The following is a 19,784-nucleotide window of genomic DNA, read 5'->3' as shown; positions in this document are numbered from 1 at the left end:
ATGAATGTATCTTTTTCACAGGCTGAGGGGACATGAGGAAGTGAGGCAGTTGTTATAGGGAGACAGAAGGGTCACCACAACCACCTCCACCATCATGTTGTCCATGTGTGGCTTGCTATGCTCGGTGCTCCGAGGATGGCGCCACAACCAGGCTGTGATGCTTATGGCCCGTGCCCTCTCCCAGACCAATGCCTCCTTACTTGTGCAGGATCTGTCCCCTGGCCCAGGGTCAGGGTCAGGGCAAGGGCGGGGTGGCTTCTCCCCCTTCTGTATAGTGGAGGGGGAGAAGGGGCTGTCACAGCTGTTGTGGTGTGACAACAACAAACAAGCAGTGATGGTATCTCCAAGGGTAAGTATTGTGTAATGTAATGTTATTATAGGAATTAAAGAACAGTGATTTATTTAACCTTACATGTCTTTACACACCTCTGTATTCCCAGAAGTTAAGTTTAAAGACTTGTAAAAACATTAAATTTAAAAATGAATCAGTTCGATCCTATCCTCCTCCAGACAATGAGGTTGAAGACCAGGCCCTGAAGCTGTGTCATGCTGCTATGCAACCAATATATTAATTCTTCCCAACTGCAGGCTCACCTTTGGAAGAATTTGGATAACCTGTGTTAATTTGCACTCTAGTTCATATAACATGGGGATGAAATTTCACATACCCATAGATATGTGGTTATTCTCAATTTTAGAGTTGTACTCATATTTTCATTTGAAATGTTGTTTAATGGTTATTTTTATCTTAAATACTTCTAGTATGAATTCTGTTACAGTGTTGCATCTATAACTGTCTTAGTTTTATGTTCTTATCCCAACTCTGTTCATACTAATGATACAGGAGTTAATAAGAAGTCTTCTTATTCCTTTCTTTGGGAAATGGGAACTCTGTATCTGATTTGATTTTTCCCCCTTCTTACTGTTTGGATAATTTTGATAGAGGACTATCAAAACACCTTCAAAACTAGATTGGTCAACTTGACTGGAGTCCTTCTCTAGTAATTTTTTTTGGGAGCAGTAATTAAGTGACCTTGTTATTTAATTAATTAATTAATTAATTTTTAAGCCCTTTCCCTTTACATGTAAAAGAAAGAAAATAATAGATGAATGAAAATAAAAAACTTTGTGTATTACTAATGAATCTTGTTTTTCCAGCAATGTGTTGACCTTCAGCGGTGGACCCTCTTCCTCTCTTCCACCACCTCAGAGCCAGTGACCACCCCTCCCTGTCCTGGTGCTAATGGCACCACAGGCAAACCTGAGGAAGAAGGGGAAGGCACCACAATTACAGTGCTGCTGGAGGCTGCATACAGGGATCGGGATGAGGAAATACAGCCGGAGTACCATGTTATGGTGAGGTCTTCATGCTCTGTATTTTTTTGCTGTATGGAATTTGAGTAAAATATTTATCCATGTTTTTTGGCGTATATATTCGATTATTAATGAATTCATCAGTATAGCTTTGTCTTTATGTCTTTGTTGCTGTACTTTAGCTTTCTATATAATAGTATGATGTTTCTTGCTCTTGCTATCATTGTTGGCTCCACAATCATATTTCTGAGATATGTTGAAGTGATAGTGATAGCAACAAATAACACTGTTATACTACTGTGGCACAGTGCACAAGAACAATTTCCTTGTGTTTACTTGGTGATGGTTAGCAGCTGTTGGCATCTGTTATGAAACAGTCCAATTTCTGAGATAGCACTTTGTTCAGTGTTTGGATTGCTAATGCAGTAGCATTACTAAATGAAAGGTTGGATACCAAATGTAGAACTGCTACTTCAGGGGCTGCACATACTATCTCTACTGCATTGTGGTGATAGTTAAGCTTGCCAGCTAATGGTGTGGTAAGCCTGTCAGCTAATGGTGTGCTTGTAAAGATATGCAGCTATATAAAATTATAGTAGATTGCTTTCCAGCTGAGACAAGATTATGCTGTCATTTGATCTGATCTGTCAGTACTGCTGTTTTAACTCTGTAAAGTAGAGATGGTTACCTTATAGTAACTGTGTAAAATAGAGATGGTTACCTTAATATTATAAAACATGTATTTCACAGATTTCAGACACAAGGTAGAAAAGCAACAAAGACATACACACAGCTTTGAAATATAAGATTATTGTCATAGGTGACAAAATATTGTCAGTTTTCTTATGTAGAACTCATTCTTATAGAAAATGACTTCGAATTTATGGGCCATCCTACTGTAAAGTATGATTGAATTAGATTATCCTACAATATTTCCTTCATATCTGATATAGTATAACTTACCATTGTCGGAACCCATGTTTGAAAGACATCTGATAGATTTATGGTGGAATATTTTTTTCTTTGAAATACCAATAAGTGTTCTTTTTCTGAAAACTTCATATGATAGGGGTACATCTTGTGCAGAGATGCATCTTATCCTTCAAGAAATACTGTACCTATTTTTTCATCTGTTACTGCTTTGTTTTAAGTCAACCATGATCACTGGTCACAAAAAAGAAGAGGAAGCATGCAGTTGGCAAATGTAGGAGAGCCATCATGTAGTTAATGTACAAAGATGGCAAGAGATGTAATTTTGCAGCAGAGTACGAGAGATTACAGAGAATCAGTCTAAGGATGGTACTTGAAAAAATTGAATTCATTTGATTAAACTATTTGAATGAAACACCTATATACAAGAGGTGTACTTTATATAAAGATGTGTAAGAGCTCTGTATAGCTGCTGTAAAGCTTTTCATTTCTAAGTCTTAGGTGATGGCTTACTTTAAGCTTTGTCATTTCTACTTTCAATAGTTACCACTGATTCCCCAGGTGGAGCAACTCTCTCAGCCATATGCCTGGAAAGCACGTGATGTGTTTGGGGTGATTGTGACTACAACCCCACCACAGCTGCTGGCCATGATTCAAGCCTTCTTTAACAATGCTTTGCACATTGATGATGACTTCCTCATCAAGAAGATCTTAAGTGAGATTGGTTTTTAACATTATTATTGGTAATAATAGTAGTAATTGCAGTATAGTAATCTCTCCATATATGTTGGAGATGATAATTACAGTAGCAGTAGCAATACAGTGAACTCTCCATTTATGTCGGGAATATGTTCCTAAAGATACCACTTAATAGAAAACATAAATAGATCGTAATTTTCCCATAAAGAACAATGGTAATAATGAGGGTTAGGTTCCTAGACAGTAGAAAATTCCACCTTCTCATTTGGTTTCTGATAACGAATTGTAAGTTCAATATCATGAGTACCTCAGTACAACAGAAACAAGTTTTCACTCTCCTTCATTATCCCTTTACCATTCTTAGGGAAGATAGTTGACAGGTAAACAAACTTTCCTGTACACTGTCATCCTCCTTCCCATGGTGCCACCTCACACACTGCTGTCTTGGCAATGGCTTATTCTTTTTCCCATATCATCACCCTCAAAAAAAATTATGTAAGTAATTTTTTGGCAGTTTCTGGAATTTTGCCTAAATGAAGATGAGATTCCAGCAGAAATAAGAAACCGTTGAGAAATTACTTAGGCCATTTGTTTATGAGGGTGAAAATATGAAATTGTGTTATGTAAGTATCACTGACAATGAGAAGCTGAATTTTTTATTGGATGTAAAAACACACACACACACACACACAAAAAAAATAAAATAAATAAATAATAATAAATAAATAAAATAAATAAATAAAAATAGATAAATAAATAAAATAAAATAAATAAATAAATAAAAAAATAAAGAAAATAGAATCACCAAGTATGTTTCTCCATGCGGCCAGCCACTCCCACCACCTTAGTAGCCTCCCTGGCCCCCTCCCACAACCATTGCGCTCACCAGGCTACCTGTGATTTTTCCTGCTCTCTGTCCTTCCCTGTTTCACACCTCCCTCACATCTTTTCTGTGTTTATTTGGCTCCACCTCATTACTCCCCTTTTACTGGCTCTGATGAAGTCTCCACTGTGTCTGATTCAGAGTGGGACTCTCTTTCTCAGCGGTAACACAGGAGTTTTACTTCACATTAATGCAAGGCATCTCGCATGCAGAAAATTTTGCCTCAAATAATAGACCCCTTTAAAGTGAAAATGCATAAATAGATCTCATGTAAATGGAGAGTTTACTGTAGTAGTATTTGTTAATGTAGGAATGGAGGTGTAGCCTTGCTGGCCTACATGGGAGGTTCTTTTGTATCAGGTCTGATCAACAGATTGGGTTGGTACAGGGTCAGTTGTGGTGGAGCAGTGATGTACAGTGGTGGACAGCTCTGGTGTCAGCCAGTGCTGTGGAGATTGCCAGATATGATGTGTATCAGTATTGTGCAGTGAGGATTGGTCTGTTTTTCCATTGGGACATAAGGGTCAAGATGTGAACAAATGCTTATGAGTGTGAATGTAACTGGATGAGAAATCAAAGACAGATGTGTTATTTACTAAGGTAGTGAGTAGGGTGTTTGATGGATCAGATCACTATGTTGTTGTAATTAAGATGAAAATAAAGGATAAATGGAAATATGAGAGGGTTGGTGGTTAGTACAAGTGTGACTGATGAAAGATTGGACAGGAAAGGCTATAAAGAGGAATATGAGAAGGTATGTGAGTAATTGAGAGAAACTAGTGTGACAGTCAGAGATGAAGCAAGTATAAAGGAGGTGTTTAGTGTATTCTTAGGTATAGTGACTACAATAACAGCAGAAGTTATAGGGTATAGAAGGCTTGGGACTCATAGCAGATAGTTGAGATCAAGAAGGCCATAAAAGAGAAGAGAAAAAATGTGAGGGGGAGGGAGGATAAGAGTATGTGAATGAAGACATGATGGAGTTCTTGCAAGAAGCAAGAGATGGAAGGTGTGTGGGAAAGGCATTGTAAGTTTTTAATGAATGAGAACACAGTAAGGGATTTGATTGATTTAAGAGGGAAGGCCTTACAAACATAGTAGGAAGCAATACTGGCCAGTACAGATTTGAAAACAGAGAGGATTGGTAGGGTGGAGTTAGAGAAAGCAGTAGCTAAGCTAGTGTGGTAAAGCTGTAGGCATAGATGAAACAACTACAGGAGTGTTAAATTATGAAACTGAAATGTTAGTAGATTCAATGCTTCTAAATATGTGAATTGGCATGTTGACAAAAAATAGCAGATGATTGGAGAAGGCAGTTATTATACCTCTATGTTAAGATAAAAGTTGTAGGAATGGGTATAATAGTTATAGGGAGGATAAATTTGCTTAGTGTGCCAACTAAAGTCTGTAGGAGTATGTTGACTTTAAGATTGATGGAAGTAAGGTGAAGGACAGTGAGGAACAGGGAGGATTCAGGAAAAGAAAAGGTGTAGATCAAATTTTTTGCAATTACCTAAATATTATAACTGAGGAATACTTGAGAAAGGATGAAAAGTTGTATACAACCTTCATGGATCTAGAGAATGCATATGATAGGGTGGATAGGGAAAGCTGGAAATAAAAATTCATGGTAGGAGGAATCAAGTTTCTTAAAGAGTGTGTGGAGAAGGAGAGAAGTCTTGCAGAGAGCTGTAGGATTGTTACAGTAATGTGTGATGTCTCCATGGTTGTTTAATATTTTTGTGGATGGTTGTATGAAGGAAATAAAAGCTAAAATAGGCAATGTTGGTGTAAGGCTGAAACAGAATGGAGTGGGGTTAGCTGTAATAGCAAGTTTGTTTGTAGATGACAGTCTTACTAGCAGAGAGAGAAAGGGAACTTTAGGGAATGATGGATCAATTTCATAGGGTGTTTGTGTGAAAAGAAAGCTGATGATTGTTGAGAAAATAAGGTGATGGTATTTGTGAGGAGAGAAGTGGAGGTGTGATTTAGGATTCCATATAGTGTGAGTTTGCCAGTGTGGGCAGGTGTGGGGTGGCTATGGGAAGAAAGAGAATGGAGAAGGTGAGTGAGTTCAAGTATTAGTTGGAAATAGTGTTGTGTAAATGTGATGAGGTAGATGGATATATAAGAGAGTGAGAGCAAAGAAGAGTAGGCATGTCAGGATTACTTGCAAGAGTCATGAATAGGAGATAAAGGATATATATATATATATATATATATATATATATATATATATATATATATATATATATATATATATATATATATATATATATATATATATATATATATATATATATATATATAGATACATACATACATACATACATACATACATACATACATACACAGTGGTACCTCGACTTATGAGTTTAATTTGTTGTGTGACAAAGCTTGTAATTCAAATTGCTTGCATGTCATATCTGTTTTCCCCATTGAAATGAATTGAAATGCCATTAATCCATTCCAACCCCAATAAAAACATCTCAGGTTTTTTTGTTACGTGTTTTTAAATAAAGTAAATTGTTGATATAATGAACCTCTACCAAATTTCTGGTATAACAACCCCTTAAAGGCTATTGAACATTCATTTTATTTTATGAAATTGTTCGCAAATTATGACGTATTTCAAAATAATCGAATGCTTGCTTTATTTTACAACTGTCCTAGGTCAACTGCATGTTTGAGAGATCAGTTGTGGCTGTGTGACAGCCAGTGAGTGACCTTGGCAATGGCTGATGACATTCTCTCTCTCTCTCTCTCTCTCTCTCTCTCTCTCTCTCTCTCTCTCTCTCTCTCTCTCTCTCTCTCTCTCTCTCTCTCTCTCTCTCTCTCTCTCTCTCTCTCTCTCTCTCGTTCATGAAATGAACGAGTGAGACAAGAAATACTGGGCAGATGTTGTGGCATTTGCTTTGCCAACTAGCGGCAGCATAGATGAAGCTTGCTTGTATCTTGGATATTGACTTGTAACTCAAAGCAACAAATCGTTCAAGCAACAGCTCATATCTCAAAAAACTTGTGAGTTGGGGCACTTGTAAGTCGAGGTATATATATATATATATATATATATATATATATATATATATATATATATATATATATATATATATATATATATATATATATATTTTTTTTTTTTATTGTTTTTATCAAATGTTGAAATGTTTGTTTTGCTTTTCCAATTAAAATTCCTTCACAGCCTTTAGCATACTCCAAATACATTATATTGCTTTATGTCCATGTAAGGATCTATAATGGAATTATAGTTATCATTACTTGCCAGTTTAAGAGTATTTCCATTATCATGAAGTTTTCCTTTACTTGGATTTATCAATATAAATGAAGTGTTGTTTCCTTTGTTTTGCAGCCATTGAGGTAGTGGGTAAGCCTGCCAGCCTGGTAGATCCACTAAGTATTCCAGATTGTGTTACTCCTGGTCCTTGGAGTGCCAGTCAGTGTGCCCTGACACAGATGGAAGTGGCACGTAGTCTTTCCCCATCCGGAGCACAGGGTATGGAGTGATGAATTGTTGTGAGATGCATGATATAAGAAGGCATAGAATGAAGCAATACTTTATCTTAAAGACAATCAAATAGGTAGAATAGTGGAACAAGGAGAAAGAAAAAAGGTTGTGCTTTGACAATCCTTCAGCAAGTATTCAAGTCAGGGGCAAGTGGCGGTTTTGTTGAATCATGAATATTGGTGTCATGCTTGCACTTCCATTTATGTTGATCTTCTCATTGTATTGATATTTGGTTTGCATGGATAGTTTTTATTTTCCTATCTTTTGGGAATTTTCTTATTGAATGACCGTTCAATTTTCCTTTTTCACATATCAAAGCATGAACAGCTCATCATTCACAATGCTTTTTCATCCTTTAGTAGACTTCTTGAGTTTAGTGCCTAATCTCACCACTGATGTTTAGGACTTGTGTCTTTCAGTCAGTATTGAATATGAAGTCTGAGTCAAGTTTCTCATAGTCTTCTCAGAAAATAGAGTAATTTTTTAATTAATTTATTTTATATTATTATTACAGTAAGATCATGACCATGTAGAATTTGTTGTCTCAGAATATGGGATATTTCAGCATTGATATCACCATGTGAATGTGAAACTTGATCTTTAAGAATTTATGATCAGAAAAAATTGGGATATTGCAGCACATGAATAACATTTCTGAAAATTACAGTTTTTTTCAAAATAATTAAAATAGATGTTGACAGATTTTACCATCATTCAGATTATCTGAATTATTTCATTGTATGTCATCATTGAATTATTCCAGCTTTGGGAACAGCTTGAGATTACTGATTTGCAGTAGCCACCTACATGACCATCATTCACTTGTTTGTTCATTGCTTTTAATGCATATAAATGTTTTGACTCCTTGCACCTACCTGAGGACCTTTGTCATTAAACTTTGTTTTAACATCTTGCCACTTTTTTATGGATGAAAATGGCTGACCAAAGTCACAAAGTAGAGAGAGAGAGAGAGAGAGAGAGAGAGAGAGAGAGAGAGAGAGAGAGAGAGAGAGAGAGAGAGAGAGAGAATACTTAAGTACCATTCCCAAACAGTTAAGGAGAAAAATTCCAGATTAATTGGCCAATTTAGTTAGAGATCTCTTAATACATCCTCCCTAGAAATAATTTAAGTTATAGCAAGGGGAAAGGTAGGTAGAGTTCCAGAATTTACCAGTGAAAGGGATGAAAGTGAACACGTAGGTTGACTCTTTCATTAGCAAGGTAAATAAGATAAGGGTTGTGAAAGTTAATAGAAAGCCTTATACAGTAAGTGTGGGATGGAAGAAGTTTATAGTTTTTAAGTTTAAAAGACCAGTAACCATTTTCTTGGCAAAGACATGCAATATTGTCAGTATATAAAAATATCCTGAATATAAAATGATTTTAGTGTCAGTAGCTTAAGAGTGGGACTACGAATGAACATGAGTCCATTTTAAGAACTTGAGTATTTGATAGGAAAAGCCTTAAAAAGAATTGATTCACTTATAGGCACAGGTCATGATATTTTCATACTTTAATTGATCATATGGTAGATATTATCATCATATGTTGGTGTATTTGTTTTATTCATTATTTTATCATCATTCTTCCTTTTGCTTTCTCTCTAAATATGCAACAGCATTTTTGTCATTATCATCATTTTGTGTATCTTGGATTATAGTTTACTTTTGACATTTATTTTTGTACCTTTTCTATATGGCTCAGTAATTTAAAGCATTTTTGTTCAGATTATTTTTATCTACTAGTCAGTTTCTAGTTCTCCATCTTTTGTTTTTTTTAACAGTTCTTAAATTGCACCCCCTACTTAATTTTGGTTCTTTTCCCTTATGTTTTGTCTTGATGTGGTAGTGCCTCTTTGGGCAAGTGAGAGCAGTGTTATGCTGTTTATGTTGCATCTCACTATATGGGCGGCTCAGACTTGGTGGGCGGATCTGACTGGGCAGGCGGGCGGCGTGCCTCCCTGAACACCTGAGGCTGGAGTGAGGGGGGCGGGTGGCACTTCAGTAAGTCCCATTTATGTTCTGTTACTTTCTCCTATTATCATTTTTTTTTTTTTTGCCTTGATTTTCCTTTATCTGTAAAATTAGATTATGTTTTATTTGGTAGTTCCCTAAGATGGACTTTAGTCACTTTAAAGAATTATGCATGTCAAGTATTGTTACTTACTCAGATGTGCATTATTCTTTCATAAAATTGCATTCATATAATTTTATTCAGACCAATGGTATAGCTCCAGTGTACAGTACTTCAATCTGAATATTTTTATTGACTGGTGTACAGATAGCAGTAATTTTACAGCATGGCTTCAAGTCAGGTTGTCTCGTTACTTGAATTTTTCTCTTAAACTGTAAACTGTGGTGAGCCTGAGGTACAATTAGTGGAAAGCTGGCATGAGGTTTATGAGTTTTGAAACCAGAAACACAAAGGTTATTAGAATCAGCCCTGTAATATAGTATTTCTCCTGAAGAACCAAGGATTTGCAGAATAAGACAGTGAATTAGAATTTACTACAGGAAGGCAAGGAATATGGGTACTCTTGCATTAATTAAAGGAAAAAGTAGATTAAATTAAGATATGAAAGAGAAGTGTCACAAATAGCAACTAACAAGATCCTATGAGTATTAATCATGAAAACAGCAGTAGAAGATAGAAAAATTATGTGACATTGTAGTGGACTTCTTGAGAACCAAAGGTATACTGTACAAGAATGAAAAGTGATAAGGCTAATAGATCTCAACTTTACCTTGTATAGATCCGTTGTATATATTAGTGCTCACCAATAATGAATAACTAAAACTTGATGAGATGCCATATATATATATATATATATATATATATATGTTATTATTGATTTGAGAAAGATTTTGATATTTTCTTGCTATAAGAAGTTAATTTGATATTGACAGGCCTGGGGAGTGGAGCAGCAAGGACACCTGGCAACTCTTTGCGTCCCCCGGCACTGTGGGGATTGCTGCGGCACCAGTCCTCTGGAGAGAGTGCCACGTCGACTTCTACCACCCTTCACCCTCAGTCCTCCACAGACAGTGAACGCCACCAATCCAGCCTGGATCCACAGTCTTCTTATGACAGTGTTAGTGACTATCCCACCTCTGATACTGATGACCTAACCTGCAGTGTGACTGGGCTATATCCTCGAGGCTGGGCAGTGTCTGGAGCCCACGTGGTTTCTGGCCAGCCACTCTCTGTACGAGCAGCTCTCAATCAACTCCGCTACCCTGGCCAGTCCTGCTCCATAGTGACCAATCCTCTTGAAGACTTGTGGCAAGAAGAGGAGAGCAGGAGGGCAGCAGATGATGGTTGTGTGGGCCAGCAGGGTGTAACTTGTCTCAATGGACCTTCAGCAATGTCTTACGAGGTCAGGAGCAAAACCTTGCCACGAACCAAGAAGGTTTGTGGTCATCCTCACAGTTGTCTGCCTGGAAACATGATATGCCAGGGTATTCAGCCTCCTCAGCCAGGAAAGAGAGAGCAGGATATGGTGCGGGAGGCAGCCCAATACTACCAGCGTGCCCTAGATGCAGCACATGTCCGCCAGGAGGGATTCAAGAGAGAGCAGAGCTCAGCCAGTGATGAGGACTTCTCCTTCAGTGGGAGTCGCGACAGAGTGGTTGTGACCCAGGAACCTATCAGGTATCCAGTCCGTATCAGGAGTGAAGCTGATCTTACCCGAGCTACCAGCATCATCAGAGACAACTTAGCAAATATTATTCAGAATTACTTATTTAAGCCTGGCACCTCACCAGAATCCCAGCCCCTTGTATCTCACCTAGCTTTGGATCATCCCACCATAAAGCTGGTTGGGACTAATGAAAGGGAAGTTGGATCCCGAATTTCTACCAGTGGCAGTACAGAATCTAAGGAAGGAAGCAGTCCACCACCTCTAGTAGTAGCTGCAGGAGGGCAGACCCCAATGGCCCCTTTTGCTCCTGTCCAGAAAGCCCCACTCTTTAGAAGTAAAGCAAGTCCTCAGCATCCATTGTCTAAACCGAGGTCCTCCTCCCCAGGCTCCACTATCCAGATGGTTTGTCTTCCAAGTCCCCACCAGAAAGCTGAATTAACCAGTGGAATGTCACCATGTGTGGTTAAAAAGGAAAAACAACCTTTCACTTCCAGCTCCAAAATAACAGGGAAGCACCCAGCTCGTGGGGACAAGCGATTAACCAAGAGTGAAGAGATAGTGTTGCCTCCCTTCATAAGGGAAAGCCACATTGATGTTCCTGTCACTGCAGAGGATGATCTTACCAGTAACTCCTCCACAGCTGATCTTGGAAGCACTACTGAATATCCTCATCCACAGCAAGCTACTACCACATCCACAGGACACAAAGAAAAGAAGTTTGATGCAGCTTCAAAAAAATCAATTGAAGCAGATGCAAAATATGTTACTGCTACATCTAAGGAGTCCCTTCAAATAGGATCACCTACTGAAGAAAGTCCAGACATTATAGCCAAAAGTCAAGAGATTGCTTTATCTTCAGCTGATAGATCTTGTGTTACCAGAATCCTAGAGACAGTCCCACCATCTGATATTCAAAAGGCAGATATAGTACCATCTACAGAAAGAGCCATGGTTCAGAAAATGCAGAATGGAGCTGTGGTTTCAACTCTAACAGAATCCATATCCTCCCTTCAAGATACAGTTTCACTTCCAACAACTTCAGATGCACTCATAAACTCATCCCAGTCTGTAGCCTCTGCTCCTAAAATGGACACAATTCCAGACATAGCTATGATACCACCCACTCCAGACACAGACACAGATTCAGCTCCTGGAACAGTGATGACATCAGTAACTCCAGACACAGACATTACCCCCATGACTCCAGATAAAGATATAGCCCAAGCAACTCAAGGAATGAATATGACTGAAGAAACCTCAGAAACAACTAAAACCCCAGCAACACTTAGCAATGACACAGTACTCATAATGTCTGATATAAAAACTCCAGATTTGATCCAGACATATCTAGATGTTTCCAAAGAAGCTGTGGCCACAAACATAGTTTCAAAAGTATCAGATGCAGACACTACAATAACATCCCCAACAACTTCAGACATAGGCAGAAAAGATGAGGGGCATTCAAGAGTTGTGACTCAAGCAGGGAAGGATGAAGCTGATGATGTTTACTGCCCAGAGTCTGTAGTTACCATAGTTCATGATGGTTGTATCTCCCCCATTGTGGAGAACAATTTGTCGTGGGAGGGTTCTTCCCTTGCCAGTGAGAGCCAGGGAGAGTCTATTCAGCGGCCTAGATGTCTGAAGGACACCCATAAACTTAACACCAAATCCAGTACTGCTAGTGAAAGCTCCTTTGAATCCCTTCCTTACAGAATGCTGACCTCCCAGCCAGAGAGTCTCACTGAGGATGTGTCAAATAGTGTTTCCATAGAACTGACACGTCCTCCTCCAGAAACTGAGCGGCTGAGGGCAGCCCGGCTTGAGTTGATTAGGCAAGAACGCATTCATGCTATTTCTCTTATGAGCACAGTTACTACTGACTCTGAGGAGGGCCAGGTTTGGGCTGCTTCCTTAGAAGAGCAGCCATTTGGTAGTCCTATGATAGAGAATAACAATCAGGAAACTTGGGAGAGTCCAGTCCTTGACTCTGGAGTGGAGGTTGCTTTAAAAGAGACTTGCATTGATCATTCTACCAAGCCCCAGCACTGTTCCCCTACCAGCCCTACAGAATCTGCCCCTGAATCTGGCTTCTCCAGCCTGCAAGAGACAGTAGTGGAAGGCTCGGCACGTGGAGCTCGGAGTGGGGTCTGTCTGAGCAAATCTAAAGACAGTTTGGACCTGACTGATGGAGAACGTTGTGCAGGCACTGACACTTTCTCTGATGACATGGAGACTCTCTCCTCAAGTGCAGGAGAAGCAACTTTGATGGAGAGTGGTCCTGTCTCCCAACGGGCCTCCCCTAGGAACAGTGTATCAGATTCAGTCCACCATGACTCAAGCTTGGCTGTGCCCACACATGAAGTGTCCCAACATGAAGGTAAAGTATCCAAAGAGTTGGAGAGCATTAGTAAAGTGCCTGTGGAAGAAAAAGCCTTTAAATACCTATCAGATGATAGCAGTGAATACAAAATGAAAACTAGTGAATCTTTGTCTTCAGAAGATACTGTGGTATCACGGCGCTCCTTAGATGATCATATTCCTAAGCTTGAGTCTCAGGGTTCTCAAGATCTATTGGAGATCCAGGAAGCCAAGATCAGCTTATCTCCACATACATATTCAAGAGATGAAGCTGACAAAAGGATCAAGGAAGCAAGAAATGGTTATGGTGTTCTAGAAGACAAGTGGGAACCTCATTATACCTGGCCCCCTGGAGTCAGCTTTATGAGTGAAGCACTCCACACATCTATTGCAGACAAGTTACGACTTCTGAGTGAGTCTGAGGCAGAAGCCAAGATAAGATCCCAATCGCGTGGCCAAAGGAGCAAGAGGGCCATGAGTGCTGCTGCTGCAGGAAGCATTTTGGGACGTAGGACTGATGTCCAGAGTTCCTCATCTCAGGGATCACACCAACACATTACTAAGAGAAGTTCCATTAGTGAATGCAAGCAAGTAAAACCACATAGCAATAAAAAGAATGAGGAACTGAGTCTCACAGTAACCTGCAGTAATATTGCAGGGCAGTCTACCACTGCAAGGACCTACAGCAATGCTCCTATTTTTAAGCAGTGTACTGATGCAAAGACTCTGAGTAGTGATTCTGTCCCAGATCAATTTACCACTATGAAGACCCACATTCATGCTCCTGTTCCTGATCAGTCTGTTATTGTGAAGACTCACAAAAGTGGTTCTGCCTCTAGCCAGTCTGACACTGTACAGACCCACAACAATATCCTTACTACTGACCAGTCTACCACTATAAAAAACTGCAGGAATAGCCCTGACTCTGTTCCTAGCCAGCATACTACTATCAAGACCCCTAGTAGTTCCTCTTCCTTGGATCAATCAGTAGGAAAAACTCTTGGTTTCCCTGATCTTCCCCAGTCTACTGAGACTGTCTCTGTTTCTGGCCACTCAACCTCTTTGAAAATGCATAGCATTTCCTCTGTTGTTTTAGAACAATCTACCTCTGTAAAAACATGCAGCATCCCCTCTGTCCCTGCCCAGTCTACTTCAAAGACCCTTAGGACTGACAGTGTCCAGCCCATCATTACTAAGGCCCATGACAGTGCCTGTGTGTCTAGTCCGTTCATTACAATAGACACCGGTAGCAGTGTCCCAGCCCTTCACTCATCTACTGTTGCAAGTACTCATAGCATTGCTGCAGTCCCTGATCAGTCAGTGATTAAAAAAGCAGACTTCAGTGTCTTGGGTCATGGTCAGCCCACTGTCACAAAATCCCATACCAGTGGGACTTCCTTTTCCATCCCAACTGTTTCTAAGACAGACAGCAGTGGCCCTGCCCCTGATCAGCCTTCCATTGCCAATAGCAAAGGTAGTCATACATCCACTATCATCAGTACCACTGATGCCTGCAGTAGCACTACAACCACCTCAAGCAAACCCAGCAGGCATTCTAGTAAGAGTGGAGTATCAGATTTAGAAGATGAAGTGTTTCTTCCACCTCCAGAGAACTACATCTTAAATGGGCATCCAATCATCTACTGCCCAAGAGTGGAAATGGCTGACCAGGTTAGGCCGTTATCCCCCAAAACAGCTGTGTCCTTGTATAGTGGCCCTGAGGTGGATCAGGAGGGTATCCATCACAGTCACCTTCCAGCACAACATTACACACCACCTTTAACACCTCAATCTTCAGCCAGTAATTCAATAGTATCATCAGGGATTATACCAATTTCATCATCATCATCATCATCATCATCATCATCATCATCAGTTACAACAGGGCTTTCATCATTTTCATCACCACCAGATGGAGTAACAATAACACCTGGAGTACAGCTAGCTGATACCACAGTAGCAGCAGCAGCAAGAGTGTCTGTAGTGTCACCAGAAAGCCACTGGAGTTCTACACCTCTTAAACAACAAGAAAGACTTCAACAGAAACATGTAGATTTTGTTGATGGCATGGTGAAAGATTTGTGTCAAGCAAATAATTTACCTCCCACTCCCCAGAGTGGAAGTCCTGCTTCTCATCACCTTCAACAAACAACTGCCACTACTACCATCACTACTTCATACTCTGTTTCATCCACTACTACTTCCATCACAAAAATAGCTAAAAGTACAGATTTGAAGAAAGGAAGGCCTGAGAAGCACTCCAGAACATCTTACAGTAGCAGAGGGGAGAAGAACAAGGAGCTTCTTAGTGGTGAAACTAGTCCCAAGGATGCCGGATTCTTGGTGGATGGTGGAGATGGGAAGCCACGTCTGCAACGTATGGCCCACTTGGAGCGAACGGATACAAGTGGCTCCCCCACCAGCAGCAGGACCCCAGCTCCACCTACAAATCCTCTTGCCCAAGGCAACAAATGTGAGAACTCTAGCAAAGCTAGAGCTCCTCCTCTCCAGCATCCAGTTAAGAGAAATGGGAACTCTGAGTTAATTTCTAGAAATATAAATGACACTTTAGGGAGACTCTCCAGTGCTGAAAATGTTGCCCAAGATCCAAGGGAGGGAGAGAAGACAGGATGGAATCGAGCAAGGGAGACCAGACGGGGGGGTAGTGAAGAGGGCCCAGTACGATCTCATGTTCTTAACTTAAGAAAGTATGGTAGTGAGGAACTCTCCAGGGCAACTCTGGATAGCTATAGTTCCTCAAACTCCAAGAGCTATCTTGAACCTGATCTAAGTTCATTGGGTTCTTTCCAAAGTGCAGGTGGATCATTAGAGTTGCTGGAGGGGTCCATGAAGCATTGCACCTCCAATGCGACAGCTCAGTCCCAGGACCTGGCAAGGTGTGAACAAGTCAGCCTGAAGTCTCAAGGCTCTCTTGATAAATTTCCTCATTTTGATCAAGTTAGTGCCAGCCAGCGTCAGGTTACTCCCCGCAGGAAAGGAGTTTCAGTGGATGACTCTGGAGCTGGTAAGAGTGAGCACATGCACCGAAGTTTAACCCTTCCTGGCTCTCTTGCCAGTCCCAGAAAGGAGGATAAGAAGAAAGAAAAGGAAGAAAAGGGAAAGAGAAAAAAGAAAGAGAAAGAAGGAGCAACTGGTGGGGAGAAAAAGTCAGCTATGATGTCCCTCAAAGGTCTGTTACGGAGAAACAAACCTAGAGAGAAGGAGAAAGAAGGAACTCAGGAGAGGCTGTCCTCGCCCTCTCTCTTCCGCAGATTGGAGAGGAGGAGCAAGAGTGGCAGTCCTTCCCCATTGTCTGACTCTAGCATTCATCAACCCCGCCCAGGTAACTCTCCCTCCAGTAGCCCAGTAGACCCCACTTCTCGTAGTCCAGTAGTAGCCAATGGCAAGACTCGGCCTGTAATTAGCAGCCCTGTGGCTGTGCAGCAGCCAACACCTATCACTACAGCTCCTGTCATCTCTGCTAACACTGGTGCTCCAAATAGAAGTGTTGCTATCTCCTACTCTGATAGCGAGAGTGCCCCAAGCAGTACTCCAGCCTCTCCCCAACGTAGAGTTTCCTTAGCTCGAGGTGTTGGCTTAGCAAGTCAGCCTTCACCTAGACTTTACAAGCACGTGTTAACACGTAACCTCTCCAGCAGCCAAGAGTCTTTAGACAGCTCCATCCTTTCATCAGTACAGTCATCCCCACAGTCCTCTCCTCATGGCTCTCCTCAGCGCTGTGCTATCCCGCCTTCAGCCTCCTCACTCAGCTTGCCTGCTGCTCGAGAATTAAGTCCTCCAGCTCCTGTAATGGGCACACGGGCTCTTAGGGGTTCCTCCAACAGTTTTTCAGTTACCATTGGATTTCGGCCACAGATAGAGCGACGGCGAGGTCAACGCACAGTGAGCGAGGGGGCTGACCTTAATCGTGTCAGCCTTTCTCCTGGACCTCGTCGTGGGGAAGGATCCCGTGTCCTCACCCAACTTGGCAAGCGCTCTTCCTCTATGGAAATCCTTGTTTGTGGTAAGATTCGGGAGCACTGCCCTGAGGTTGGTAGTTCCCCTGCTGGCCCACGTATTCCTTTCTCACGAGAGGGTAGCTTCCGCTTGCACCGGGAGATCTCGGTTGAGACTCTCTTTGAAGTACCTGAGGGAAATGTGGTAGGAGGTTCCCAGGAAGATTACCGCCGTTATCTGGACCACGTCCATGCAGCACGACATGGGTCCTGCAGTAGCTTGGCAGAGGAACCCAGCTCTGCTCCTGAACCTCTCTCACGTCACCATATGCGGAAATACAGTGTACCACAGGCAATGCATCTTTCAGGGATGAGGGAGGCAGCTATGTCCAACCCCAACTTGCAGCGGTCCAGCTCTCCTTTGGTGCGTGGCATGAGTCACAGTTCCACCTTCTCCTCCAGCCCTCTGAGACGACCTTCCTCAGCCACCCCAGCCTACTCTCCAGCCAAGCGGGGGCTGTGCTCCTCCACAGGTGGGTTTTCAGGACCTTCAAGATCTTTTACATCTTGTTGTTATTATGTTATTGATTTTTTAATGTTCTTGGTTATAGAAAAGGCAGAGATCATAATATCTTATCTGAAAATTAATTTGTTTACAGTTATCCTATTTGGGAGGTATTTTATAAGTTATGTCTTAGATATTTGTATCATCTTCCTATAAAAAGAAAAGTTTATTTTTAGATATATTATAAATTTTATGTATGTTTTCTACACTTTATCTGAGTTGTGTATTGAAATGTGTTATTCCAAAGTTTATGATTGGTGTTCCAGGAGGCTCCCAAGTAGGTGAGGTGGGAGGAATGCCTCTCATGCGGGTTGAGGAAGAAGGTCCCCAAAGGAAGAACCTTGACTCTGCCACAGATAAGCCACCCAATATTTTGGTGTATGCTGCCAACAATGCTGAGTACTATGAGAAAGTGAAGCAGACCCTGGGCAGGTGTCTCAATCCTGATAGGTGGGCCTTCATTCTTACAATATTCATTGTGCAAGTGAATTACTGAATGATGTGCCATAGAATGTGTACCATTGTAACATGTCTGAGTATTTATTAATTACATTTTTCTAATCATACTAAGTATAGTTTTATAGGTCCTCATTAATCAATACTAGTTTTCAAATATCAAATGCCCATCATGCCCAAAAACAGTAGGTACTACAGTAGATACTTAAGACAGCATGCACCTTGTATTTGTCATTAGTATGCTTGTACTTATAAATGAAATATTAATAAGTGTTAATTATTGTGAGAAGACTGGGAATTTCATAAGAGAAAAAATGAATGGGAGAGTTTTTTGCTTTATGATTAGGTTGTGTTAATAGTAAATTACTATATATTTAGTTTATCAAATTAAGATTTTTGTGTCAAAAGCTTAATTTTTATATGATGACAGTCAAGAAACTTTTGTGAATATTTCTGATGTGATTCCAAAAAAAAAAAATTGTAGCTTTTATTTTGAAATAACAAGTAATTCTCTCTGATATGAATAACCATGAATCAAGCAGTCTCTACTGGATCAAGTATAAAATATGAGATCCTCCTTGTAATACAAGAGATAATTACCACATAGGTGACAATTAGTGTGAAAATACATAATGTGAATTATTATTTTAAATGAGAAAATACAGATGCATTTTGGGTTTTGGTTATGCAGGTACACCATCTATCACCTGACTGATGAGCTGGCTTTCAAGTCCCCCTGGAGTGGCAGCACTACTCTCTTGGTTGTGTGTGGTGATGTTCCTGCTCACATTTCTACTGTCTTCATCAGGTAATGTTGAGGATGTGCACAAAAAAGTACACAAGAAAAAATACATAGTAGGGGCACTGGTCAGTAACATTGTGATATTGTACTGCATGTAGCCTAGAAGAGCTAGCATGTAACTGAGCTCTACATTTAGCTGATGCTATGGGTTAAAGACCTCCATCAGGTCTCCTCTTAACCCCTGAAGGGCAGATGGCAAGAATTTCTGCTTGCCCGGAGGATGATGGGCTGTGAGAATTCCCACCCTTTGTGTTTTTGCGTTTTTGGGGGGATAGAAAAGTTGGTTGAAATATGAAGAGGTAAAGTGGGTGGAAAGGGAAGATTGGATGGTTATAATGAGAAAGGAAATATAGTAGGAGACAAAAAAAAAGTTGACGGGCAAACTGTCTTGCTTTTCAATTCCCGCCCTCCTCTCTCCCACCAAGATTTTTACTTCTGACGTAATTATTGTATCTGGTGGCTTGTGGCAACCCTTGTCCTTCATTTCCCTCAAGTCCCAGTGCACAACTGGCTATTTCCCTGTGTCCAGATGCATGGATGAAGGGAGCAGGAATAGGGTTCCCTGTACCTACAATCCCACTATTGGGAAGTACACCGAGTCTACCAGTAAAACATCATTGAATGAGAGAGGTATCATAAGATAACTTTTTGAAAT

At 40.6% G+C, this 19,784-nt stretch overlaps 1 protein-coding gene across 3 annotated transcripts in view; it reads left to right on the top strand.

Moving 5' to 3' along the window:
* The window catches only part of LOC135107630 (uncharacterized), a 49,635-nt gene that overhangs the window by 5,108 nt on the left and 24,743 nt on the right, over nucleotides 1-19,784 (top strand). For 2 of the 3 annotated variants that reach the window (XM_064017695.1, XM_064017696.1), the window contains exons 2-8: nucleotides 22-349; nucleotides 1,159-1,356; nucleotides 2,806-2,959; nucleotides 7,197-7,340; nucleotides 10,259-17,839; nucleotides 18,138-18,321; nucleotides 19,019-19,135. In XM_064017695.1, the coding sequence (XP_063873765.1) occupies nucleotides 95-349; nucleotides 1,159-1,356; nucleotides 2,806-2,959; nucleotides 7,197-7,340; nucleotides 10,259-17,839; nucleotides 18,138-18,321; nucleotides 19,019-19,135 (8,633 nt within the window). In that variant the 5' untranslated portion in view covers nucleotides 22-94. The remainder of the gene's footprint in view (nucleotides 1-21; nucleotides 350-1,158; nucleotides 1,357-2,805; nucleotides 2,960-7,196; nucleotides 7,341-10,258; nucleotides 17,840-18,137; nucleotides 18,322-19,018; nucleotides 19,136-19,784) is intronic. The other variant, XM_064017697.1, reaches the window with a different exon arrangement.

The sequence above is a fragment of the Scylla paramamosain genome, chromosome 15 (assembly GCF_035594125.1).
Source record: "Scylla paramamosain isolate STU-SP2022 chromosome 15, ASM3559412v1, whole genome shotgun sequence".
NCBI classification, from domain to species: Eukaryota; Metazoa; Arthropoda; class Malacostraca; order Decapoda; family Portunidae; genus Scylla; species Scylla paramamosain.
Note: the sequence above shows the minus strand (reverse complement) of the source record. Positions and strands in the feature narration are given on the sequence as shown.